We start from the raw sequence: 26,833 nt of genomic DNA, 5'->3' as shown, positions 1-26,833 counted from the left end.
TGATCTCACTTCCTTAGTAGCCGGCGTGTTGCTTAGCAACGCAGCAACGTTAGCAACCCCTCCTCTTCTCCTCGCAAAAACAAGCCGTGCGAAGGAGCCCCGTTCGAAGTTGGGAAACAGTCCGGAAAAGAAGAGTTTCGCGCCCTTAGGTGTGGAACGGAGTCTAAAGCTCTTTATATGTAGTCTAGGGGCAGGAAAGCTATGCGCAGACGCACGCGGGGATTGGGACAGGTGGGGCGGCTCTATGGAGGTGGTGTTGGGGGGAGGGGTAGTGGGTGGAAGGGAAAGAGCATCTTAAGCAGGCAGCAGGGCCTTCCTTCTATGAAGTGAGAACCGAAACTGTGCCCATACTAAATCAGTGGGTGTGCCCATACTAAATGATGTGGCCACTCATTTGCTGAAAAGCTCTGCTCATCTTTGTTGTATTTGTTTGACACCCGCTGAAATTCAGGCGCACAGCTTTGGCAGAAAAGTGGGCTGTGATAGAATAAAACATTTCAAACGGAAGGTCCACAGGATGCAACAAGTGCAGGGTTTTGTTTTGTTGCTTGGGGTGTTTGTCTGTTACTCTGCACAGTGGAGCAGTTCAGACACTGGTTAGTTGATCCCTGATGTGTTTCTGCAGAAAACCCGTCATAAATCTAAATCTGAATGTAACAACCTGCAAGAAACAAATTAATCTGAGTTTGTGTACTGGCTGTTTCCTCTATTTTCCCCCCTTCTGGAGCAGGGCAATTCACATTCTGAACAGAATATAACTGCTATAACCTAAACTTGGGAAATGGGCAGTGCAAGACCCTACAAATCTCCAGAATGCTGTGTTAATGAACAGCCACTCACACATATAGTTTAGAGCTGCCATTTTCCACTTTTCTACCATTGAGAAACTCCTGAAACATTCTTCAAACTTTGAGGAACCCCTGAAATGGTGCTATTGTGCAGAATATGATTGGGAAGCTTAGCTGTGCACACGCTTACCCAGGGACCCTCTCCTTCCCACCCCCTCTAGACCCATCATTGGCCATTTGGGGAGGGGGTGGGTGGTCATATCAACCGATAAATGTTTAACACATTTAAAAAATATATTTAAAAATGAATTAACTCGCACCCATTTGGGAAACCATTCCAGGGCAGTCAAAAAAACCCAGGGTTCCACGAAACCCTGGTTGAAAAAGTCTCACTTAGAGGGAACACTGTCTGGCTATTGTTTTTCCAGATCCTTCACCAAGGAAAACATCAAGCTAAAAAGGAACCCCAAGGTCAATGTATTTTTTAAGGTGTGTTTCTGTTTCTCTCAGACTGATGAAGAAAAACCTCCTTTGTCAAAGGAGTGGTTCAAAGTAACTATTTCTTCAGGTGCTGAATGGGCATTGTTATGGCATATCAGATGCACAATTTTATTTGCATTTTACAATTAATAAAGCAGAATTGATTATATACCTTCTTAGCTTGTGGGCTTTGCACAAACTGAGACTGACCTGCTGCCTGGTCAACTATCTTGGGGGTCAAAGCTTTTTTGATCTGAAGGTAGAGAGAAGGATCATTCAGTTATAGTTTGGGGGTTAACAGACCAATGAGCAGTGTGCAAAGCAGATTAAGCAAGATGTTTTGAACTGTTTTAAACTTTAAAACTATATCATTTTAAAGCTATTCTTTATTAGGTTTACATAATCTTGGTCACCAAAATAATTTTGTGGCAAGTTAATAGCTATAACCATATAAAGAAACTTGGACTCAAAACAGGATTATTAAACTGTGGGGATGGGGATTTTTTTTAAAGCTTCAGTTACTAGAATCTGTTTAGAAAGCACAAAAAGTATATAATGCAGTTCTATTCCTTCCAGGTACCCTTCCTGGCCTACAGGGTACACATCAGAAGGCCAGTTGAACAGTGAGACCATCCAAAGCAGAGAAGGTGATTCTTCAGTGGTACCTGGGGTCGATGCAATGTTGGACCCTGCAGAGTCTCATAAGGCTGGCAACCCTGAGAAAATTGCTACATCATGGTGAGGTAGCAATGCATATGCCCAAATGGTCTGCAGATGCAGTAGTGTGGTTTCCCACAAAGATTCTGCTGGAAGGCTGCCTACAGCTGCTGATCAGCATGGGTGCCTTCTCCATCTCTGAAGTCTGGAAGCACTTCCAGCCATGTAGCTTGTACTTGTCTCTTCCCCACACTCTAATGCCAAAATACCTTACCAAACATCTGTCAGAGATGCCTGGCACCCCTTCATTGTTGTGGAACATTGAGGGATAGCACTACAGGTGACTGCAGGATATCTCTCTGCCTGTCTGGCTAGTGGTAGCCGCTTCGCCAGTCCAGCAGAGGCCTCCCCCCAAAAAAGTCTGGACTTGGCAAGATGTGCAGATATGGTTCCAGCAGTACATGTGTTGATGAAAAGGCTGCAAGATGGACTTAAGGCCTGTTTTCAGCCTCTTACACAGCAGGTCTGCATGTTGGCAACCATATGTAACCTGAGCATCAAGGGAAAGATTAACTAGTGGGCCAGCAAGCTCATTCACTGGAGAGACAAGCTCTCCCAGCAAGTTGAGAGCATGCAGGCTAAGAGGGGCATGAGCTCAGCATGAGCTAAGGAAGAATGAAAGCAGCTCCACTACAGTATATTCCCCACCTCCCCCACTAAAGTGTCCCTCCCCCTGTAGCTACCACTACAGTGGCCTATGAGATGGCACTCATCAGGCAGATACTCAGCCCCTCTGGGAGTAGGCACATGAGACAGATGCAGTAGCTGCAGTGGTAAGAGAGTACCTTGTGGAGCCCTATGAGTTGCAGTTAACCAATCTGCTGAGCTGCTGGGCCATGAAGGAGACAGTCTGGTCAGACCTGTCTGCCATTGTCCAGAGGCTGTTCTCATGCTCTTTGTGGGCAGGCTTTTCCCCTATGTGAGCATCATTGTCAGCTCACATTTCTCACACCTGCTCCCCTGGACAGTTGAGCAGTTGATCTTCTTGAAGCTCAACTTGCTATTCTTCTTCTACCCAGTCCTGGATTCTGAGGATAACTGAAGTGAGCACATTTTTGTGCCTATATCCTCTCTTAGTCTATGCTGGAAAATTAGGGCAAAATGCTCTTCCCCAAATTAAAGTTAGACTAGAAAGAAGTAGCAGGGCCATTAATCCATTTCATTGGCACAGACATACTCCACTGCCATTCTGAATCCACCTGAATCAAAATACCTCAACAGAACCCTGGTGGGAGTGCAACACAGGATTATGTTGAGGGTGCCACGACCCCTGTGAAAGGGTTATTCGACCCCCAAAGGAGTCCTGACCCCCAGGTTGAGAACCACTGACCTAAATTAAGGCCACTTGACTGAGACAGTGATGGTTGGTGTGTACTGCTCTTGCACACCCCTAGTTCAGCCCATCAGATGGAGGTGGACTGCTCTGCAGCCCACTGTGATAATTTTGTTAACCCCCTTACAGATAAAAGCTCTCACATCTGTCCTGACGTGGACAGGATCAAATGATCCAGGGTGCAGATTTGTTCAGCTGTGTAATACCTTCCCATTTGTGCAGCCTTACAATATGGACATCATCCAGAAATTTTGTCTGCCACTAGTATGCAGATGTCCCTCATCTCCTGCTACCAGCAGTCCCCAAGAAGTTTGGGGAAACCATAAACACTTAGATACAGTTTTGGAATGAATGTAGGCTAACAAGCTGAAACTTAATCCCAGAAAAACTGAAGTGCTACTGGTGGGAGGGCTAACCCAGGAAATGGGTTATTCCTAGTTCTGGATGGGATTATACTCCCCTTAAAGGAGCAGGTTTGTAGCTTGGGGTTGCTCCTGGACCCAGGGTACCCATTGAATAAACACCTGACAGCAGTGACCAGGGGGGCTGTTCAACAACTTTGTTGAGACAGCTGCAGCCCTTCATGGACAGAAAATATTTTGCCACTGTGCTGAATGCCCTGGTAACATTTAGATTAGATTACTATAATGCATTCTATGTGGGACTGCCCTTGAAAACTGTCCAGAAGCTACAGTTCGTTGAGAATACTAGGAACCATATCACTCCAGGTTTGTTCCAACTACACTGGCTTTCAGTTTGTTTAAAGTGCTCATATTGATCTTTAAAGTCTGTACAGCCTGGGACCAAAATATCTTAAGAACCACCTTTTCCCATATGAACCTACCTCCTCATTCTGGTCATCCTGAGGTCATGCTTTTGGTTGCCCCCACCATCTGAGGTTAGAGAGGTGGCAACCCAAGAAAGTGCCTTCTCCATCAAGGTTGCGAAATCTAGAACTTTCTCCCTGGGGAGATTAACATGTCTCTTTCTTATCAGTGTCTTTTACCAGGACCGTTACCACATGGGAAGCACCATGCTGCTACCTAGTTTCTGGCTCAGGGCAGGTCACCCCGAGTCTTCCCACTCCCACACAGGGGAGCATTTGACCTGCTGTACCCATCTGACCCCAATTTGTGCTCCCGCACAAGGCAGCCATGGGGGCAAGGTTCTACTGTACCGCAGGGTAGCATGGACCTTTAAAACCTTTTTTTGTAAGAGTGTGTGATTGCGTTGTTATGCAATCGTGTGTTCTTCCAAATTAAAAAAAATGCATCAGGCAACTCCGCTGTGTGGCATACTTGTCTAGGGAATTTAAAAAAAAACTACTCTTAACAACATGGTATTGTGGGTAAAGGTGGGGAGAAGTTGGGTTACGACGGTGGTTTCCCCTTCCGGATGGCCAAGGCCTGACACACACCTTGATGAGGCCCATGTGCCAACAGAGGGCCTGAGTCCCGCCAGGCCCAGGACCACCCTGGATCAGTGCCAATGTCCTCTAAAAGCAGGAAATTGGCCTGATCCTAGACGAGCAGTGAGTCAGGCCAAATTACTAGTGCTGAAAAGGTCCAGCAGATGAAAACTTGTTGTAGTCTGGCATATCCCCAATAACAGTTTTTGACCCTTCTAATGTTGTTTATGTGTTTTAGTTTTAATTTTATATTTTAAACTACTTTAATTGTTTAAATATTTTATGTTCACTACCTCCTGGAACCTGATTGAGTAGAAAAGTAGCATTAAAATGTTTTAAATTAATAGTGGAACCAAGCCCTGCTGGTTACTGGTTAATGATTAGACACTGATTTATAGGCACAGAAGCTCTGCTCAAAAGGGAGAAGAGCCCTTAAATAGGCTACTTTTTTTTAGACCCCCTGACACCAGCTCAGTTTAAAAGATGCACTTTTATTATTTCTGGAACAGACCTGTTTATCAGTGCTTTTAATATATTCCACCATGTTTCCTAATCCTTAGGTTTCCTTTTTATAGAAGAAATACACATCCTGAGGGCAGATGTCTATTTTCCATGTGTAGCTCTGAATCAGATATATCTTTTTTTTCCCCTGGGCTGTTATCTCACTGATATCCGAAAGTTAGCCGTGCAGGCTGCAAACCGGGTTTGTCCTTCAATAACCTCCATCTACTACATAGAAGAGAAGGGGAGTGGTATGGGTGAAAACCATCATGTGTCTAGAATGAAAGAGATAGATGTGCATTTGCTACAGCTTTGTCAGACCTGCTGTATGGGTGTGCCTTAAGAAAATATGCTTTCCTTACTAGTAGATTTAAGCCACTTGTATCATCAGGAATACAGATAGATATGATAGTGAGAATTTCTGATAATTTCCCATTACAGACCTGCAATTCACCATACTATTTTTGTTAGGGCTTTTTGAGGGGGTGGGGTGGGAAGAGGAGAACAGGACAAACATTTGTAAGAGGCCTGCGGGCTCTAGGGTGGGAAAAGTCAGAAAAATACAGGAACACTAACAGAAATACATTCTGGTAACACCGATTATCAGGATTCATTAGCTTTTTATACAGGATCATTATGTGTCTTTTTGCCCTTCTCCCTTGTGACTGTATCTGTGTTTGAAATGCTGCAGTCAAGAAGTTGAAGATTATTAAATTTTAGCAGTGAGAGGACTCACAGATTTATAGAAAAAGGAGTTTGTGTCCATCTTTGCCCCTTTTCCCCAGTACAGATATAGAGAAGTTAATTTAGAATCAAATCTGAGATTGTTTCAGGTGGTAAAGTTCTTTTAACTAGATCAGCATTGAGGACATAGGAGCACTTTATGGAGCAATAAATTTAACATGGATGTCCCCTATGAAAAATCACTTCTCCCAAAACGCAAATATCAGCTACAAGGCTCACAAGTAACATTTCATAAATATTCTGTAAATCAAATGAATGAGACTCATGTTTCACCTCTTTCCTCCAAAAGGCTGCTACAGCTGCTCCCCTGTCAGTGCTAATGTTTGTTATGGCTAATAACACTTTCAATCACAAGTATTTGAGGAAAATTGATTTATTTTACTCCTTCTCCTCTGCTGAAAATGCTCTGCCAAGGACAAAAGCTCCTACAGACCACAGGTTGTTAATTCCCTGATGGATTCCTATGCTTCTCTCAGCATTGCCTCTATATGCTGTTGAAGGAACTGATAAAAAATACACAATATGAGGGTCTATAGCTCTTCCAGAAATTTAATTTAGCCTACACTATAGTGACTCTGTAAAAGTTACTTCTAAACTTGTATTCATGGGAAACAATTATGAGAGTCTTCCTCCTGTTTGTAGGACATATACATAGAAGACGTTCAGTGATTCTTATTCATAGATTTTCAAACCCAAAGATATACAAAATAAACTACAGCTTGAAAAGGATTCAAAGGAATGCAGCAAACACAGAAATGTGAAAGTTCAGGAGCAAAACCCAATAAAAATGGCAAGAAGCAACAGATGTTTCCCCCCAATTTTTCTGATCAAAAACATTGGAAACTTGGATGTTTTGCCTTTTAAAATGAGAATTAACATTAAGGTAAAAATTTAAAATATCATTTCAATTGTTCTGTATTCCCTCAGTGCCTTCTACTAATTGTATAAGGTAGTTACGGTTCCTATGTATTGTAGACATGTCCAACTTTTAAATTTTCTTGCCTGCTTCAGATTCCTCTGAAAACAGACTTAATAATAGCTTAATGAAATATTGGGCTGGATCCAAATGAAAACTCACACAACCAGATATTCACTTCCTTCCCCTTACCACAGCAGTGTCCTGCACACTCTGAAAACCATTCATGGATGCCGCAAAACCCATCAGTAGAGGATTTTCGGAGGGCAGAAAGAACTGTTTTGAAAGAAAAAGATCCCTTTGCACAGGTTCCTTCCACTCATATAAATGATGATCCAAATCAATACATATTATTTAAATTGCATGATATGAGTATTATATGACTAATTTGATCCATGATTACTATCACTGTTATCTGATTGGGAAACTCTGATTCTCAAAAGTTTATACGCTAGAAATCTTGTTGATTTTTATGGTGCTACTGGGCTATAATCTTGCTCTTGCATTCTTATTAGATGATGATGAGGTGTTACTACTGTATACATCAGTACTTAACTCGGTGTCCAAATAATTAATTACTACTAGTACTTGTGACATGTTCTTCAACCCCAGTTGCCTCCTTTGGTACACAATTATAGATTTTGCATTGTTGCTGGCTGTATAGAAAAGAAGATGTTTTCAAGCCTACACTGAATACAGTTTCTATTTTAACTTTTTTTTCTAGCTGCAACTGATATAAATAAGCATAGATAGGTGCAGATTGCTGCTGTCACAGATACTGGGCTTAGTTTAATTTCATAAATATGCAAAAGTGCAATTTCATGTGAACAAAACAGAAGCAGTAAAGTCAAAGTAGATCTGATAAGAAAATAACTTTTTTGTTTTTAATAAAGCCATGCCTGTGTAGGAGTGATGCAGGCCTTTTGACTGTAAGCAACATAAGTAGGTATTTTTTCTCCAGATGCCAACATGTAGGGCGGTTCACAACCACAATATTCCATAATCACCCCAGGTGGGGGTCTTAGTTTCTGCCTCCCCATCTCCTACTTGGTGGGAGGTGCCCCATATGATGGTATCAGTTTCCATCATTCACTGGCTCCAACCAAAAGCCTGACTGACAATTCTTGTAGAAAGGTCCATGCTAAAATGAGACATGGAGTTGGGAGGATTCCATTATTAAATTATACCATGCTGACTGATTTTTCTGCTGACTCCTTGGAGAAGTAAAAGAAGGAAAGAAAGGAACCTTGACTATGGGTTGGTACTTTATCTCCCTGGAGAAAATGGATGCCAGCAACCAACCAGCCTACCTTTTATCTGTTCTCCATCTTCTGCCATGTTCATTATTAACTTTCCTCCACAATGGGGCCCAAAGCAATTTATATTTTCCTCTACTCCATTTAAGGATAAGTGTTTGCAACTGGCCCACAGTCACCCAGTCAGCTTCCGCAGCAGAGAGGGAATTCAACCTGGGTCTCCTATATCTTAGTCTAAAACTTAACAGTGGTAAGCAGCTGAGCACAGGTGAGTCACACAAGTTGCATGGTAGCCCAGTGGTTGCTACCAGGCTGGTCCTCATAAATCTTTCTCCTTAAAGGTTTATGATGAGGAGTGGGTTCACTGTATTATAAGATTTCAGTTTTTTTCTGCAAACCTGTGGCCTTTCTCAAGTTTGTAGAATCATACCTGTTAATGGCTTCATTCATACCTGTTAATGGCTTCAGTTTCTGGATTTAAGTATCCACATTGACCACACTGAGAATGAGATTTTTTTAGTATGTGCTGTACTGTACACATACAGTATCACTGTATGTGTTAGGGACTGAATTAAATGGCCCTTTAAAATGTATGATGAATATTCTGTTACTCATGCACAGATAAAAAAAGTGTATTTATTTTTACCAAAGTGAGTTGTGCATGGTATTATTAGAGGAAATGTATTCTCTTGCACTATTCAGGGCATCAAACTACAAAGTCTGTGGCATTCTCTAATTTACAAGCCTAAAACTCTTATCTTAGATTTCTTCTGTCTTTCCCAATAGAAGAGATCTACTAGTCATGAGTTCCATAAAGGAGCAGGCAGCCATCAGCAGATTAATAAGTTTCCTGCAGGAGTGGGACAATGCCAACAAATTTACCCGACACCGTATTTTAGACAATTTCATCATGACGAGCCATGGCAAGACAGGTCCAGAACTGGAGGTAGAATTCTCTCAAGGAGCCAGTTTGTTCCTGGCCCGCTTAACTGCTTGGCTTAGGCTGACGTATCCATTTTTCTTGGAGAGCTGCAGTTAAGGTAGAACAAGGAAGAGGTAGAAATAGGAGTAAGTATTTTCCTTTGAACATACCAAGGTTGTCTACATTAGCAAAATGAGTGCAACTTTTAAAAGTGTGATCCAATGGCAATTTTGCAACAGCTATGTTACCAAAATTTGCAAAATCAGAGCTTCCAAGAACCACATTATTTAAGGTACACAAGCATAATCCTTTTACATTAAAGCCTTAACAGACTCATAATAGCTACATGTATGGAACATGTTTAGAGGAACAACTGAAGTCCATTGGCATCTTCTTATCAGCTGCAAGTGGGTAAGTAGAATTCTTAACACCACTCCCATGACAGTGGACCCTGTGATTTTTAGCATACTAAGACAATAAAAGAGCTTTTTACTGTTCAGCTTCCATCTTCTAGTGCAGCCTTTCTCAACTTTTTTACCATTAAAACCCCCTTCTTCAGGCTTTGAGAAACCCCAGAAGGGACATAATCATGCAGAATATGGTTTGGAAGCATAGATGTGCACATGCCCACCCGCTCCAGGCCCATCACTGGCGATTTGGGGAGGGAGTCAACATGACCATATATGGTCATATGCGAAATATTTAACAAATTTAACGAATATATTAAAAAATTAACTCCCACCTATTCGGGAAACATTTCCAAGGCCATCAACATTTCCAAGGCCTGGTTGAGAAAGCCTGTTCTAGTGCAATCCCACATTGGACTTAATGCAGAGACCTGCCACAGATTTTTCTTTCCTGGCCCTCAGAAACCAGTGCATGTGCAGATTTTTCCCACCTGAATGTCCCATGTTCCTGGGTGGCACACCCTTTCCCCTCAAGCTCCATTTTTGCCACCACAAAGATAGGATGTTTTATTAGCTCCTCACAGCTCCTTCCAATAGGGTTTTAGATAGCTAATAGATGTTTTTCAGTTACCATGCTTTTACCTTTTCCTCCTCTTTGGAGATTGGTAAACTCCTTACTTTTTCAAAGAAAGGAAATTTCCTCAGCTTGTGGACTCTGTGATGGCATCCAAGGCCTTGTTCAAGAAGTGCACCAAGTGCAATAACAAGATGCTGCACAGCACTGAACATGAGTTATATTCAGTTGGGTAAACTGTGTTGGTCTGAAGCAGAACGAAGTTTGAGTCCCATAATGTAGGCACCTGCCAGATTGGCCAGCATTTTACTCCATAAGCACCCTCCAACAGAATGTCAAGATTAAAAGTGGTGTTTTGGGGGGAAAGCCATTTCCGCTGTCCTCCCACCCAAGTCAGCTCCTGTTCAGGACCTTCAGGTGCAGTTCAGATGCCTTCAGTTCCTTCTGAGTTCTACTCCAGACCAGTATAAGTGAGGTCAGTTTTGACAGGGCCAACAGCAGATACAACTCGTGTTCTTCTGAAGAGAACTTCCTCAGTGGCACTGGAACCGAGGTCTGGAGAAGAAGTGTCCACCTCTCCAGTTCTATTAGTCAAGGCTTGAGCACACTGTGAGCCCTCAACCAAAAAATATTTAATACTCCAAGCACAAAGAGCACTCTGGATCTGAACCTACATCCGCCACCTCCCAGCCTCAGAGTCAAGAAGCTCTTCAGGGAGAGATTTTACCTCCATGCACCCCATCCCCATATTTGGCCGCATTAGCATTCTCTGTTCTCAGAACCTAAGGAAGAATTGCAGCCCAGCATTCCAGGTGGTCAACTGGCTTCATCTGATACAATAGCACCTTTATCTTGTACCTTTATCTTGTCAACCTGTGGGACAACCTTTGTACCTACATGGAAGGGAGAGACAGCACCCATACTCATATGAGGATCAGGACTTTATTTGGGGCCATTTCAATGAACCACACCACTTGGTCCTGTTCAGGTCCTCATACCAGATTCTGGCGATGCCTTCCAGTGGTCGGGGATTCTATTGTGTTTTCCCGCTTTCCCACTCTTCAGCAGAGTAGTGGTTATGGGTGATTTTAATGTTACCGATTTTCTTGTATTTCTTAAAATGCGACTCCAAGAGTGGCAGCATAGAAGTCTAAAGAAATAATAATAAAAAAAAATAGGGAAGCTGATGGCTTGTATTCTTATCCTCTCTTTTTGGCCACAATCTGGTTTTCCCATCTATATCAGTTAGCAAAAAGGCAACCTGATGCCTCTGCCTGTGGTTTGAGACTTGCTTTTTCAGGGTTTCCTACTCCATCAGGGCTTGGAATGGTTGCACTGAACTACCTGGAGGATTCTTCTTCCTATCAATTCTCTTGAGGTGTTTTACTCCAGTCTTGTAAGCCATGCTAAGCTTATGGTAGGAGGTGGGAGAGATTACAAGAATGGCTTTCTTTAAGAGGGGGGTGTCATTTTACTTGCCTGTTGACCATGATTTTGCAGTCCCTCTTGGACTTGGAGAGAAGTGGTTTGGCAGTGTCCTCCATGAGAACCCACTTAGTAGTTATTGCTGCATTCCACAAGGAAATGCAAGAGGTCACATTCTTCTCCCACAAGTTAGCTCAGTGTTTCCTTAAGGGATTATTGAATGTTTTTTCATCGATTCCTCATATAGTTTCTCAGTGGTCACTGTCTTTGGTTTTGGCTATGCATATGAAGTCAGCATTTGAACCTTTAGCTTCATGTCTATTAGCACTATTTACTAGGGAGATAGTTTTTTGGGTCGCGGTCACTTTGGCTCAAAGAGTCAGTGAGTTGGCAGTCCAAAGGGTTGATTCTATCTTCCTAAAAAATGTTAAGGAACAGGTTGTACAACAACTGAGTTTGAAGTTTGAATCTAAATAAATAAATAAAATAATTAAATAAGTTCCTCCCTAAAGTCATTTCTAAACGTCATTTAACCCAGAGATAGCCCATCATTTTTTCTTTCCATCCCTTGCCTTGGAAATTAAATCATCCCTCCAGACGCTAGATGTGAGGAGGGCTATTTTGTACTACCTGAAAAGAACAAGGCAGTTCTGTAGAAATAGGTCTTTATTTGTCTGCTTTTGGGTCCTTGAGAAAGGCTGGGCAGTGTAATCACAGTCTATTTCCAAGTGGGTGGTGGTTGCAGGCTGGGAGTGTCCTTTGGATGTGACAGCTCATTTTATGAAAGCCCAGGGTTTTTCAACTGCCTCAGAAGGCACCTGTGTAAAGCATTATGTGGTGGATCGACAGCCCAGAAAAGATTCTGGCATAGAGAATGTGGTCTTACACACCTTGTTCCAGTGAAAGATCTTACCCACCCCCTCAGTGAGTAACTCTGTAATGATCCCAATATGAGGTTACACTAAGGCAGACGATGAAAACAGAGTTGAACTTACTTAAGACGGTTATTCATTAACATCTTCTGGTCAGACATATATTCCCTCCTACCCCACTGTGAGCTCTCACATGTCCTGTTGTGACAGGTGGGAGTCTCATGACGGCTTAGGTGGAATTGAGAAGAAAGGGAATGCACCACCCAGGAACACATGACACTCAGGTGGGAAAAATCTGTGAATGCACCAGTTCCTGTAGTACACCCCTTACTGGAGCTTAATACAGCTAGGAAAGAAAATGTCTGTGGCAGGCCGGTACATATGCAGTCCCAATGTCTGTCTGTGCAGAAGAATCGATGAACAACTGTTACAGATAAATGCAACTGTATTTTACTTGGCAACATAACTGTATTGTAATTAGGACTGTTAAAAGTAGGAAGTGGTACCTTTGAATGTGATTGTTTAGACATAATCTAGAATGAATTAATGCACTAGAAGAACATTAGAGATTTAACTGGGGGTGGGGAAAACTAAAGAAATACTATGCAATAATTTAACCATTAAACATTTTTAAAAATCAAACTCCAAATGCTACACCATTCATACTAGCATAACTTCGGAAGGGGAAGGGAGGGAAGAAAGAAACCATTATAGTAAGGGCCATATCTCTAAACTTCCCAGCTGGAATGCCAGGAGGTTTTAAATGAATTTTGAACCACATGCATCCAGTGTCTAATATGGAAAGTGGTGGCCTCTGTTGTCCTCCTATATAATAAGATTGAAATTATTAACTAAAATTTGTGTACAGAATAAAAAAATATATATAGCTGAGAGAACTGAAGAGTAAAATTTTTCCTTGGCATCTCTACTACCTCAGTTCCCTCCAGTTCATATGAAGAGAACTGTGGTTGATGTGTGTTAAGGAGTAACTAAAATCATGGTATGTGATCTTGAAATAAAATAGTTCCAATAATTTTTTTGCTTATTCTCCAAATCTTTGCAGCCAGCGGTACCTTATTGAATTCTTGGAAGTTGGTGGCATCCTTACGCTGCTAGAAATACTTGGGCTCAAGCACCTGAAGGAAGAGGCGAAAAGGGAATCTGTAAAGCTGCTTCAGTTGGTAGCAAGTTCTGGCAGGAAGTTCAAAGAGCTTATTTGTGAAAGCTATGGTAGGTCGTTTGTGATAAAGGAGGTATGCTGCCAGATGTTTAAGCAGTTTTCTATGACTTTGGAGGCTTATTCTTTCAAATCTCAATGAATTCCATTGATGGGAAAGAGTGGTTTCCTTTTGGTATCTAGCTCAGTATCTTATCTGGGTGACACCTTGCACTGGTCCAACTTCCATTGATAAGAGAGAATGGAAGCCTTTGAGCCTCACGAGAACCTGACTTCATAGTATGCAATCTTTTTTATTGCTGTGTGCTGTGCTCTCTGCATCTGCAGAATAGGCTGAAGAATAGTTCCCTTCTAAAATTATTACATGCATCACTTTCTGAGGCTTCTCTTTCAGGGAAGGTTGAGGTATTATACTTTAAGTATTCCATTTATTCAAGATTAGCCAAGGCTGTGGAAAATAAGAACCAAATTTTCTTAATCCAGTGTGCAGAATAAAACTACTTTTATCTTGCATTAGTTATTGATGTCTGTTGGCAACACTTGTTTGTTTCCCTCTCTTTGAAAGCACTTATACCAGCCTAAATCAACTAAGGGAAATCCACATGTGGAAGCAAACATGTACAGTCACTAAAGATTTAGATTTATATCTGGAGATAGATGCATACATCACAATCCAACCTCATTGAACTAACTGGTCAAATGTGTCTTTTTGATGCAGGTGGAGATGTGCATCCAAATATCAATTTGCTAATTAATGTTCCAGTTTATTATTATTAAGATCCACGATCAGCAATCTGAAACATGCTAATTAATTAATTCAATAAACTAGATGGAGCTAGAGTTGGATTAGGATCACTCTGTATATATTGTGCAGCCTGCTTCCTCATATCTACTAAGAAATGAACACTGATTCAAATGAGCTAAATCCCAGGGAAGTATGCATGGCCCATGTATATGGATTTCAGCTTTAGGCATTGGGGAAAAAAGCAACCCCTGTTAAATGAAAACATGAAATTAAAACGAGGGAATAGCTCCCCTGCCCCTTTGTACTAAAGAGATTTGATTAAAAGTATTTTCAAATAAATGCGTTAGTATAGTAGCAACAACCCTAAAGGATGTGATATATCCTTCAATCAGTCTGAATTACATCTTCTTCACTGTTTTGGGCTGCTATTACAAAATCCATGGCTGCATATAAAGCAGGTAGTAAGCAGGGTTCACTTGGAGACTGCCTTGTGCTTTACTTTAAATCTTTCCAGACAGCCAAGGGTAGAAGCAATCAAGTGGTGTACAATGCCCCATTTAACCATATATTTTAATATTAAACTTGATGATAGCAGGTGAATTCCTTCAGACAGTGGGATTTCTGCATTACAAAAGTATTAGTCAATATTATGTATGGGGAGGAATATCCCACTCCCAGTTGATGTACTACGTCATTACTATCAAACCATTGAGAGCTTTTGAGAGTCAAGATGGCAGTGGGGGGGGGGGGACACAAATGAGACAGGTGAAATTGGTATGTGTAAGTTCCTAGCAGTTTCAAGGAAGTGATCAGTGAACAAAAGAGTTCCCAGTAATTTATGCACATGTGTGACTGCACATAGATCCCAAATTGTTGAAACTGGACTTAGAAGTCTTCATTAATTTCATGGCATTTGTAATTGGCATGAGAGACAACTGCAAACAGAAGATGAACAGCAAGGGAATTTTGATGGAGTCATTTCCTTATTATACTCCTGATTGCTATTCTAAAATGTGTTATTTTCCAGTGAGTCTGTGTGTCCCAGAATATTTAATTTGTCATGTTATTTGTAAAATATTTATATTAAAATGTCCACATTGTTGAATGTGTTAAAAGGCAGTGATTCAAAAAAGCTTTTCCTACACAGGTGTGAGATCAATTGCAGAATTTCTGGCCACTTCTAAATCAGAAGAGACTCAAGAACAAGTGCAGATTCTTCTGGATAGCTTAGGCCATGGCAATCCCAAGTATCAGAATCAAGTGTACAAAGGCCTGATTGCTCTTCTGAAGTGCACATCCCCCAAAGCCCAGCAGCTGTCTTTACAAACACTCAGAATAATGCAGGTCAGCAAAAGAAAACGGGGTGGGAGATAAAACATAGAAGTGCAACTTTGATTCTCTTTACAGTTTTGAAGTCTCCTTTCTTACCAAAAGAAATTATGCTAATTCATGTTACAAGAGAAGCCTCCAATAATTACTAACATGGATGGACAAGGGATACATTTCTGGTGTAGCTAAGCACCTTGGTCTGCCAGGAGATAGAATGAATAATGGAATATTCCGCAATGACATTGTGGCTTGTGTTGTACTGTTCTCAAACATGGACAGTTCTTAACCCAAATATAGTATATTTTCAAATGCAAAATTCCAGATTTAAAACTGGGGGAAAACACTAAGCCTTCAATTGAGGGGACAAAATTCTTAGAAAGGTTTAAAGGCCTGCTCTTGGACATATTCAAGATTACATGGCAAAGATTTATTTTAAAAAGATTTCTTATAGTTACATTGTAAAAATCATAACTGTATCACTGCTATCAAACTTAGGTCTTTGTCTTCCAAAGCAAATATGTATTCTTTGGGATACATATTTAGGACATAAATTTAATTGTTTATAGTAATAGTTAATCTGTTTGTAGAATTGAGGTTGGAAACATATGTTCCTGATGAATAATTGTATGTTGCCAGCAATATGGAATGGGATAGAGAAAAAAATGTTCTTCCTAGATACTGCTTTTTCTAAAGTCATAATCAGTGCCACTATTGTTATGGTTCTGATACTGAAGGAGTACAACTACCTAGCATTTGACTTAATGACCATTGAAGTCTGTTTATTTTTTAAAATTATGCTGCCATTGTATTCAACATATGGCCTCCAAGGAAGTACACAATCAGAAATTTGAGAATCAACTTTAAAATTCATATAACAATTAAGCAGGAAGGAATGTTAGAGAGACAATGCCAAACAAAACAGAAAAGTCTTCAACCACAGGCAAAAGAAGATAGAAGGGACCAGACAAATCTCCCTGGGTTCGGTGCTTAGGACATTGCTGTAAGTGACCCTGATCCCTCAAGCATGACTTACCACCTCCTCTAACATTAACATTGCCTTGGGTATGAAAATTCTGGTTCAATTCCCTGATTTGCTATGAAAATCACTGAGTGGCCCTTAATATATCACTAGCTTGCAGGCCACAGAAGACAACCATAAACATAAGGAGTATTTTGCCAGTTCTCCCCTTCTGTGTTACACGATTTGAAGTACATTTTAGTCAATGCAGTTAGAAGGCTGTAATAGCTTAGGATGCAATGTCACAATAATCTCCAAGGCAATACTATTAGTTTGTTACCTACTAGACATGCTGGTTCTGAAGATTTTGTAGCCAGGGTAATCTTTGTGATATCTTTGCTCTAGCTTATATTTTTCAAGCTACATAACAAAAATGTAGCAAAATAGGAAATAATGCCTCCTCCTCGGTCTTTTACTAGACAATTGTGGGACAAACTCATCCAAGTATTGTGGAATCTGTGCTGGGTGTGCTTCGATCTGTTCACTTGGAGGTACAATTTGAAGGTAGGATCTCCTTTGGTAAGTCCCAGTTCAACCCAGAGAGAGAATGTTGTAAAATCTAAATTCAATAAAATTTCAAGTCTTTTAAGGTACCACAAGACTTCTGATTATTTTTCCTTCAGCAGACTGACTGCTACTCCTCTGAAATTATTACTGTAAATCTTATAAAGGCAGGAAACTGTATGGGTGACCATGCAAAAATGTATTCTATATAGGTCCAGAAGGAACTGAATTATTATGAAATAGATGGAAGTTATCTTAAATGGCTTCCCTCAAAGTGAGAGTACCTTCACACTGCACCTTGTCAGAACATATTACTGAGTTAATTATTAGAAGTCTAGTTTAACTACCTTTGTTTTAATTTATTTTTATATACCTCGTAATATAAGTATGACCATGGGAAATCACATGTGATCTGAACAAATTTTATCTCTGCGCAAAGTGTAGCATTATTTGCAAAAGGGTTGCTGCTCAATTAATAGAGCACATGCTTTGCCAGTATTATGCCTCAGGTCCAATCTCAGTTTAAGGTAACAGGTATTAGGAATCATATCTGCAAGTGTGCCTTAGACTAGGGAATGCCATTGCCATTGAGAGTAGATTACTATTAAACTAGATAGATCAGTAATATAAGGTGGCCTCGTATCATCACACTTCTTGGATATAGCTCCCGGAGCCATACAGGTAAGCAGGGCAAGGTTTCCAAGCACGTTTAGTTTAAGGCCACTTTTTTGAAAACCACAAACTATTTTCTGTACTTGTCTCTCTGAAAGTCTATAGGGCTGCAAGCTAACTAGGTCTGGGAAAGTTTGATGTCTTTGCAATTCTAGTAGAAAACTTACAATTAAGATTTTTAAGGGAAGAACATCAGATAAATTTGTTTTATAGGACTTAGTCCCAGGAAAGTGTTCTCGGGACTGTAGCCTTAATAACGTTGAGGCAACCAAGTTCTAAGAGTTTCAGGCCAGTAGCCTGTACCATTCTCTGTCCCAGAGTTAGTGGCTAGTGGGGCAATAATATATTCTTTGTAATGTTTAGGGTGATCCTTTAATCCCTAAAGCTAGTAGATCAATGCCTTCTGGAGCAAGGAATGCTGTAGTGTTCACAGTCCAAAAGAAACTGAGGCAATAGACCAAACAAGAACTTATTGGCTATATTAATCTAAAGCAGGAGGTGGTACTTAAATTACAGTCTTCCTTCCCCCTAGCAATTCAGCTGATCAGGGACCTTATGGCCTATGATGTGCAGTCAGAACTGCTGGAAGGACTGGTTTCATTGTTAAAGCCATCAAGACAGGAGACTGCCAAGATACAAGCCAGAATCCTGGAAGGTAAAATGTCCAAATATTAGCTTTTGGGTCTATGTATGAATAGTGATATTTTCTTTCTTATTAACTTCTTCCATTAAACATGGTGATTTGATTATATTCCTAGAGTAATGAAGAAAGAATGGCAGTTTCCCTATCCAAGAAACCTTCCCATCTTTGGTATCTTTACTCAGATACTGTTCCTCTTCATTGCTGGTTTATTCTTCTTCCCTGCTCTCAAATCTGCATGCCTCTATTAAGTTCCAGATATACAGGGAAGACATAGTTAAGCCTGAAGTGGCAGATTAAGCACTCTCCAGCAATAACTGGACACTGTTGCTTGTCCAATTTAGAAGTAAAAGAATGGGATTTGTGTGTGTGTGAAGTAAATCTTGCCTTTGGTCCATGTTTTGATCAAAAGCTAATACTTAAGACAGTTGTGTGTGACAGTTTTTGACTTCTGTATTGTTGACTGTTTCTTGCATTTAGAACAAGGGTCACTGCATCTCATGGAATCCTTGCCAGCATATATTCAGCAGGCTGCTGCAGCCAAAACCATTGGGTAAGAGATTATAATGTATGACTCAATAAAATCAGAGTCCAGTAGCACCTTTAAGACCAACAAAGATTCATTCAGGGCGTGAGTTTTCGAGTGCAAGCACTCTTTGTCAGACTATGATCTTCTTACATGACAGGGAATATATGTATGACTCAGTTGTCAATAATTACCTGTGGAGCACTGAACGTTTAGCCTGGGGCATGCAACAAATACAAGTGATGCTGAAGTTAATACCTCATGTGAAACTCTGAAAGTCTAGACAGGAGCAAACAGCATGGACTCCTTTCACCGTTGCTCAGAGGGAAACAGCCAAACGTTAATTTTGGCAGTTGAATTGTCAATGTTAATGAACAGAATCCTTCCTATTAATAGTATATCACAGAGGAATAACCAATAAATTATGATAAAGGCATTTTTTTCTCAATTTGCTAGATTTTTTATTCATTCAGGTTCTCAGAGTAGTATTTTAGTATCACACAAGTCCACTAAGAAGGGTCAAACTGAGACTGATGTGCCAAAAGCCAGCTAATGAGCAGATGTTTGAACAGGGGTTTTCCACATCCAAATGCTGCCATAATCCCTGGCTTTCTCGTGTTTGAACCTGTGGCACTTATTACTGGATGCTCCATTCTAGATGATAGGCTAGCAGAAGATATGCTGGTTTCTAGGGCCTCTCACTGGGCACAGGGAAGGGGCTAGAAATAAAATAAGATGCCTGTTCCCAGCATCAAGTGCTGGGTGCTCATCAAGGTGACCACTGAAGTATTATTTATGTTACTTGATTTTACACATTCAAAGTGCTTCTGCAGCATGGAGCTTTATGTTTGAGGCAGCATGATGATCAACTTGGTCTTTCCTAGCTAGCTTAGGGTTGCCACCTCCAGTTGGTCAATTTTTTCACTTCCCAGGACAGATTAAAAATTTTGCCTCTCCCATTATGATATGCTGAAAGGACAGTAAGTGGGTCGGTAGCAATTTTGCTATGCCTGGTAGGCACCTCTTTGGCTTGGGTAAGCTCTAGCTATCCCATTTTCTTGAGGCCCTGTCCTGTTGACACAGGAATTCTCAATGAGTGTGCTGCAGCAGCCCCCAAAGTATGCCACAGCATGGGGGGGGGGGTATTTTTTAATTTAAAAAAACATTAAGGTCATCTTTGTGGTTTCTGTGTAGTCCCACATGGGTACTGTGTAATCGCAGGCCTGCCATGGAGAAAGAGCTAGTAAGCTATATAACAATATGTGAAGCTCCCAAGAATGCTCATTCCTCCCCTCATGGAGGATGACTTTCCTGCCCAAAGTTACGTGATGTGGGAGGGGTTAGCACTCTCCCCTCAGTTGTCTTTTTGCTGCCACTGAGAGACGACTGTTCAGCAAGCTGAAGTAGAATTTTTACCTCAGATTCAGAAGGAGAGGCAAATGACTCTGATATTATTGGCTACTGTTCTAAGGCCAGGGCCTTGTTTATATGAATAAAAAATAATAAATAAAAGGAGGTGAAAATGGCCCCAAATGGAGAGTTCTGAGTCTGACACTTATATTCTGACAGTGTCAGGAACCAAGGCGTAGAGACCCAGCAAACTCACATCCAAGACATCACGATCGGGCTTCAGGTCAAAGCTTTAAACAAAAGTCTTTTATTGAAGTAGTCAGCATTCAGAATCCACACTTTGCATATCCTCACAGACACAGTCTTTGCCAGGGACACTTGGGAAACAGGGTGGTCACCCTTTATACCTGGACCGGGGAAAGGGCAATAAACTGCTTGGGAGAGAACCGCGTATTCACACAGGTAAACAGGATTGGAAAAGCCTTTGGAAAAAAAAGGGCCAGGGGAGGTGTGAAGGCTCCTATATCTATTATTTATCCTAGCCAAGGGAAGTGCAACCTTGAAAGGAGGGAAGGAGGAGATAGGAGAGAAGTAAACACCAAAGAGCCTTTTGAAGTGCATAGCTGAGGAAAAGGGAGAGGGGAAATACTCTTCCCCTTGAGTGAAAGAGCAGAGCAGGACAAGAGCTGCGGGAGTTTTCCGGGAGAACCTGGGAGACCCAGTGACTAAGAAGAGGGCAGTGGGGGCAGGAACCAGGGGTTCATGATAGACAGAAGACCTCGACAGTACCTGAGCCTTGCTGCCAAACCAGAAATCGAGGGAAGGAAGAGCAGTTCATCTGGAAACTCTCTGGAAATGGCCTCAGTGTCTTAAACCTGCAAGGAGGGAGCCCAAGCAGCTGATTTATGGTCCAACAGACACCTTGGGGAGCTCAGTGTCAGTTCCAGTGGTGCCTAATGGGAGGAATCTGCCCTGTCTAGGTTGACTTGCCCCTTCCCAAAGTGATCAATGATGGACCTGAAGGGGGTAAAAAGGGGAAGGATCCCAGCCATTCAAACCTTTGCTGGTTGAGACTCCTCTCACGTTGAGTCAACCTGTTTTGGTGAGCTGAGTGCTTTTGTTTTAACTTGGCGGAGTCACAGGAGGGCGTAGCTTGACCTAGCACCTGAACACAGGACAGAGTTTGGGATCCTGGCAAGCTCTGGGGTGGGATGGGGGCTCGAGGAGCCTGGCTTTCTTTCTTTACTATGCAAGATTTTAGCTACGGATCAGTTTGTAGGCAACACTACCAATGCAGATCAGTTGTGCCTGGGTGATGTTACTTCTGGTGATTTGTCACTCCTGGTGGACATTGCAGGGAGGCACAGTCAGCTGACATAACTTCTGGTATGCCTCAAAGCCTTCTTGGTCCTGGCCCCCACCTGATGGAACAAGCTACCAGAGGAGACACAGGCCTTGTCAGAGCTCACTGAGTTCTTCCACCAGGCATTTGGTTGAGGTAGGGCATCCAGGAACATCTGGGAGCCCTCTCCTCAAAGCAGCCCTGAGAGATGAGTATTAGATCAGATCTGGGAATTTTAAAGGATGCTGATTGCTGTTCGGCAATTTTTTTAGTAATTAGTTTTATTGCACTACTGGGTTTTTAAACCGTTGTACATTGTCCCGAGACTCCTGTGTCGAGAGGGATGGTTCTATAAATCTAATCAATCAAAAATATTACTGGTGTGTGTGCATGGTCAAAAGGATGAAAAAGGCCATTTTAACAGCTACAATGAATGCAGAAATTTAACAGTATAACTGATGGCTGCATCTAATGCCTGCCTGTTAGGCATTTGTTAGACTACAAAACAACCCTAAAATTATCTGTCTTGCACATTCTTCAGATGTTGCTTCTGCCCTGGAATTTCTTTCTTGCCTCTTTTTCACCATGTCAATCTTATCAACATTCACCCTTCAGAATTCTAGCCCAGGACTCCCACAAAGTGGCTGAAAAGCTGATCTACTTGAATGTGGTTCATAGCCTCATGTGTGCCATGGGTAACAAGGACCACACCAACTGTCAGAGACAAGCCAGCATCACACTAGAGGTAAGTGGCTTGGAAGGATAGGAAAGTCTTACCATGCCCACAAACTCTCCCCGTCCTCTGCCCACCATTACAGGGTTGCAGCTTTGGGTGAATTTGACTGGAAAATTATTTTATTTGGAAAATAAAATCAGAAGGAAGCAGATTGAGACTGTTTCCACACCTGCAAAAAATAATGCAATTGCCATCTAAATGCACTGCAGATTTACAAGCGTTTCACACAAAAATCTCACAATTCAGGCGAAACTCCAAATGTGCTCCCTTCTTTGCCCCACAGTTTGCAAATGCTGGTAAAACGAGATTCCTCCCCATCCCCTGGGAGGGAATTTGTGGTTACCTGAACTGGAAGCTCAAAAGAGTCAAGTTGGCTTCCTCCGCTGTTTCCTGCCTTAAAGGATAACGTTTCAGCTCTGACCAATGATCTGTCTCTCCTCCCACCCTCCCCCTTACGCTCCCTACTGTATTTTTTTATTTTTACTATGATTGTGTTACAATGCGAATCTACAGTAGCATAAGCACCTTACACATATAGACACCCCACTGCCCTGTCTCTTCCTCCAGGATCTAAATGCACCTTATGATTGAAGGTAAAAGTGGGGCATTTTTAAAATTTCATGCAGGAAAACATTTGTGTAATGGCAGCCGATGTGCTTTGCATTCCTGCATGCATAGTGACTGAGCACATAGCAATGCAGAAATAACCCCTCCCCCCCGCTTGAGTGATTTGAGTGCCATGGGAATCAAGGTTTTTTTTTGGGGGGGGGGGTTAAATTTGTCTTTATTTTGACTGTTACAGCACAAGCTTGTTATGAGAGCCATGCTCACTTTTCTCCCCTGCTCTTTGCCACCCTTGCCTGAGCCCCAGGCGCCCGCTCACCCTTTCCCTGGTGCCAGGAGCTATGAGATACGAGATCAAGCCTGGGGCATGAAGAAAGGGGGGCATTTTCCTGTTTTGATCATGTTAGGAGTTAGATGCGTTATTGTGCATGCTCAGTTCAAAAAAGGGAGAGGGCGGGCAGGGTGGGAGGTGGCCACACCGACTCTCTTGCTGTAAGTGCAAAATGGAAGCCACAAATAGACTTCTTGTCAGGGCTGGAGAAAACCACAAATACAGAATGCCACACGAAATTTAGGATCTGCATCCAGAATTCAATGTGCTAACAAATTACAACTGCGGAAAGAGCGTCAGTGGACTAGGACAAATAACTGGGAAGCAAGGGTAGGGTATGAAATGATAAGGTAGCGCTGGATTTTTGTAAGTATGGCTTGGGGGAACAGAAATTGTCTTTTATTAGACCAAAGTATATACCTAGACAACCTAATCTTCATCACTATGTAGCTTCTCACTTGAAACAGTTTGCTTTCCTCTGTTGTTCTTCAAGTAGCCATCTGTTTATTGGAATACAATAGCTGAGATTGGAATGGCTCTAGTATGACCCCAGCCCTAATCTCTCTTGAAGGTTGTGGTAGATAAAAAGAACAGAAAATTAAGAGAATCTGAGTAGGTAGACAGAGATTGACGACTTTTGGTTTCTTTTGGCTGATGTGGCAAAGACCACCACATTTTCTATAGATTCACTAATGTTTCACTGCAGTATTTTGTCCAGATGTCCCTACTGGTGGAAAGCACAGTCCAGTGTGCCATGGGAGAGAAATTGTTCCAACTGTTCATGGTATGTGCTGTCTGTCTTCTGTACTACACTTAACCTTACATGTTATTCCAATACAAATACAGGTTTTACTTTTCAAGAGCAACAATTCAAATCAGTAAAGTTTTTCAGTTATTATTTTAATCTTATGGAATCATGATTCTCCATTCATTACAATGTTAACTATTAGTTAATATAGTATAATATATAGTTAATATAGTCTAATATAGTACAACCCATGGTTTTTCCTGATTATATTTGATTAAGTGGAGGCATGTAAGCCTTAAGGGGAAAATCCTATTTTCCCCACTTGCCTGCTAAACCCAAACACAGCCATCCTCATTATCAGACTTGGAGCTAGCATAGTGTGGCCAGGATTAGGTCCAAACCCAGAGCAGCTCTGGATCTCTGCTACAGGTCATGTGACGCTGAAGGTAGGTGCATTGTCTGCATGAGTGCAGATAATAGCAATATATTTTTAAGGTTTACAATTCCCCCCCAAACTTTGCAGAACTATGCTTTCTGTCAGTGTGGTCCCAATTCACAGATTTATGTATCCACAGATGAGACCATACTTGACTTAAATAGCAAATATTACCTATTATGTCCACCCTGTTTTCTATATTTCATGACCCTGCTGTCTTTTAAATATATCCCTACATAAAATGATTTAATGAGGCTCTACTCAGTATCAAAAGAACTGGGCTCTAGCTCACAAAAGCTACTCTGCCTCCTTGGGCCAGTCATTCCAGTGTAACCTACTTCAATGCATTGTTGTTTGAGGATAAAGTGTAAGGATGGGAGAGTGATGTTGTAAGCCACTTTGAGTCCCTATTGGGAAGAAAATTGAGTATGAATATATAAATAATATGGTTTTAAAATATATCACTGCTAAAACTCAACAGGAAAAAAGGCAAAGGTCCTAAAACAGGCATGACTAGCAAACAGGGAGGAAGCTTACTATTGCAGAATAGGTCTTCACATGTTACTGAAGCCATTAATTTTCTGTTTTTATTTCTCTGTAATTGCTCTAGGATTTAAAATGAAAGTATTCCAACAGACTGGATCAAAAAAGTGCCAATAATCTTCAGCCCATATCTTGAAAGTTCACTGCATTTGTTTCTCTCTCTAGAAAGATGCAACAAACTTGTATCTGAACATGGATGCTGTGCAGGCAGATATCTTGGCCACCAATATTATTAACATGCCAGCAGATCTAATGGCTTTTGCAAGCACAGAGATCCCACAAGGTGCGTTGATTAGTTATGAACCAATCAGCCTCACTCTCTTTAGATACGTACATTATGCCAAGAATCTGTACATGAGGAATGTGGAGTCCTTTCATGCAATACTTTTCTGGAAAAGTAATGGGAAAGGGGGATCTAGGTATTATCTGTTAAAAGAAGCCATTCTGTTTAAGATAAGCAGGTCCATTAGAAAGGAAGATATCTGCTGTGACATTTTTATACACTTTACAGCAACTATATGGAGAAAGGCAAATGGGTGACAGCTTCATCTTGGAGCAGAATCACAATCAGCCTAGAGTAGGACAGCATGGGTTACTAGCCATGGCTCTTGAGAGAAGCTAATCTGTGGCCATCGTTTTCAAAACAGCTAGTTTCCACAGCAAGTACCAGTGCACAGAATGCTTTGCAATTCTTTATTCCTTAATACTGCTGTTCCTTAAGGCCGAGGACAGGGATCTGAAATTTGCCAAATATAAGACTTTTTGAGTTTATGTGTGTGCATATGACCACCATCTAGGGCACTTGCTGATGAAGCTATGAATTTGTATGTTTTTCTTGGATTAACAGCTCTGCTTTTTTCAGGGGAAGATTCCAACACTGAACTGGAATTGTAGACTGAAGGCAGAATTAAGTCTCCTTAATTCCTGACCCTCCTCAAGCATTAAGTTCCCTTGTCTGTTTTCTTCTTCCAATTTCATGTCTCTTCTAGTCTTTGACTATTTGTCAGGTTCTTTCCACTCAAGAAACAGATGGAGGTCTGCAACTGTGCAGTGCAAACAACATTTGACTATGCAAGAGATGACTATAACTAGCTTCCTTACTCTCAAATAACTTGAAAGCCCATAAGATTTCTTGTTTTTGGTTATTAATTAAAATGTATTAATTGGATGAAGCTATCTGGCATCATACATTTAAAAGTGGCACCTTCCACTGAGCCTCCCAGAACAATGGCTGACTTCCTACTTTATTTTATTTCAGGTATACTTTGGAATAAAACAAACATAAGTTCTTACTGCACCACAAAAACTGTTGGCTGTCTAAAGTTAATATTATACATAAAACTAACAAACACCATCAAATACCAAAACAGCTCTATTTGGCACAAAGAATAACATTTTATTTATTTATTAATGCACTAAGCACCCCACAACATCCTCATGTCTAACTACATGCTCAAGTCCCCAAAGATTATTAAAGTGCATGGGGCATCAAACAACTAGATTTGTAGACAGTCCTTTAGGAAAAGACAGGAAGCAGTGTTCTCATGTTGTCTCAAGTCCTATCAGTGTTTCCAAAATACGTTATATTGTGCAGGTCTCTCTTCTTAATACAACATACCCCAGGCAATTTCTTCCCCAAGGTAGAATGTAATCCAGTATTCATACAACAATCAGTCATAGGTAGGCAACAGGACTCCAGTGTATTTTTTGTTTTGCTTTGCTTCCCCAAATGTGTTTCTAAATATTTATGTTTTCAGTTGTCTCAGAGAAACTAAAAGACATATGAATACATCCAATAAAAAGTTGAATAAATTATGTTTACCAAATAA

General features: G+C 41.2%; 1 protein-coding gene across 5 annotated transcripts; it reads left to right on the top strand.

Moving 5' to 3' along the window:
* Positions 1-11: 11 nt before the first annotated feature.
* Positions 12-26,833, top strand: ARMH1 (armadillo like helical domain containing 1). Of its 5 annotated transcripts, XM_077334003.1 has the most exons (13): positions 20-149; positions 1,845-1,915; positions 8,930-9,151; positions 9,408-9,476; positions 13,407-13,573; positions 15,413-15,609; positions 17,032-17,116; positions 18,321-18,443; positions 18,909-18,981; positions 22,262-22,391; positions 23,984-24,061; positions 25,170-25,287; positions 25,867-26,833. In XM_077334003.1, the coding sequence occupies exons 3-13, from the start codon at positions 8,946-8,948 to the stop codon at positions 25,896-25,898; spliced, it is 1,278 nt and encodes a 425-aa protein (XP_077190118.1). In that variant the 5' UTR covers positions 20-149; positions 1,845-1,915; positions 8,930-8,945; the 3' UTR covers positions 25,899-26,833. The 5 variants fall into 5 exon arrangements, with proteins under 5 accessions (XP_077190120.1, XP_077190118.1, XP_077190119.1 ...); XM_077334005.1 differs by lacking the exon at positions 1,845-1,915 and having other exon boundaries at positions 12-149; XM_077334004.1 differs by lacking the exons at positions 20-149; positions 1,845-1,915 and adding an exon at positions 1,986-2,006.

This window comes from Paroedura picta, chromosome 4 (genome assembly GCF_049243985.1).
Source record: "Paroedura picta isolate Pp20150507F chromosome 4, Ppicta_v3.0, whole genome shotgun sequence".
NCBI classification, from domain to species: domain Eukaryota; kingdom Metazoa; phylum Chordata; class Lepidosauria; order Squamata; family Gekkonidae; genus Paroedura; species Paroedura picta.
This window is presented reverse-complemented; position numbering and strand designations above follow the sequence as displayed.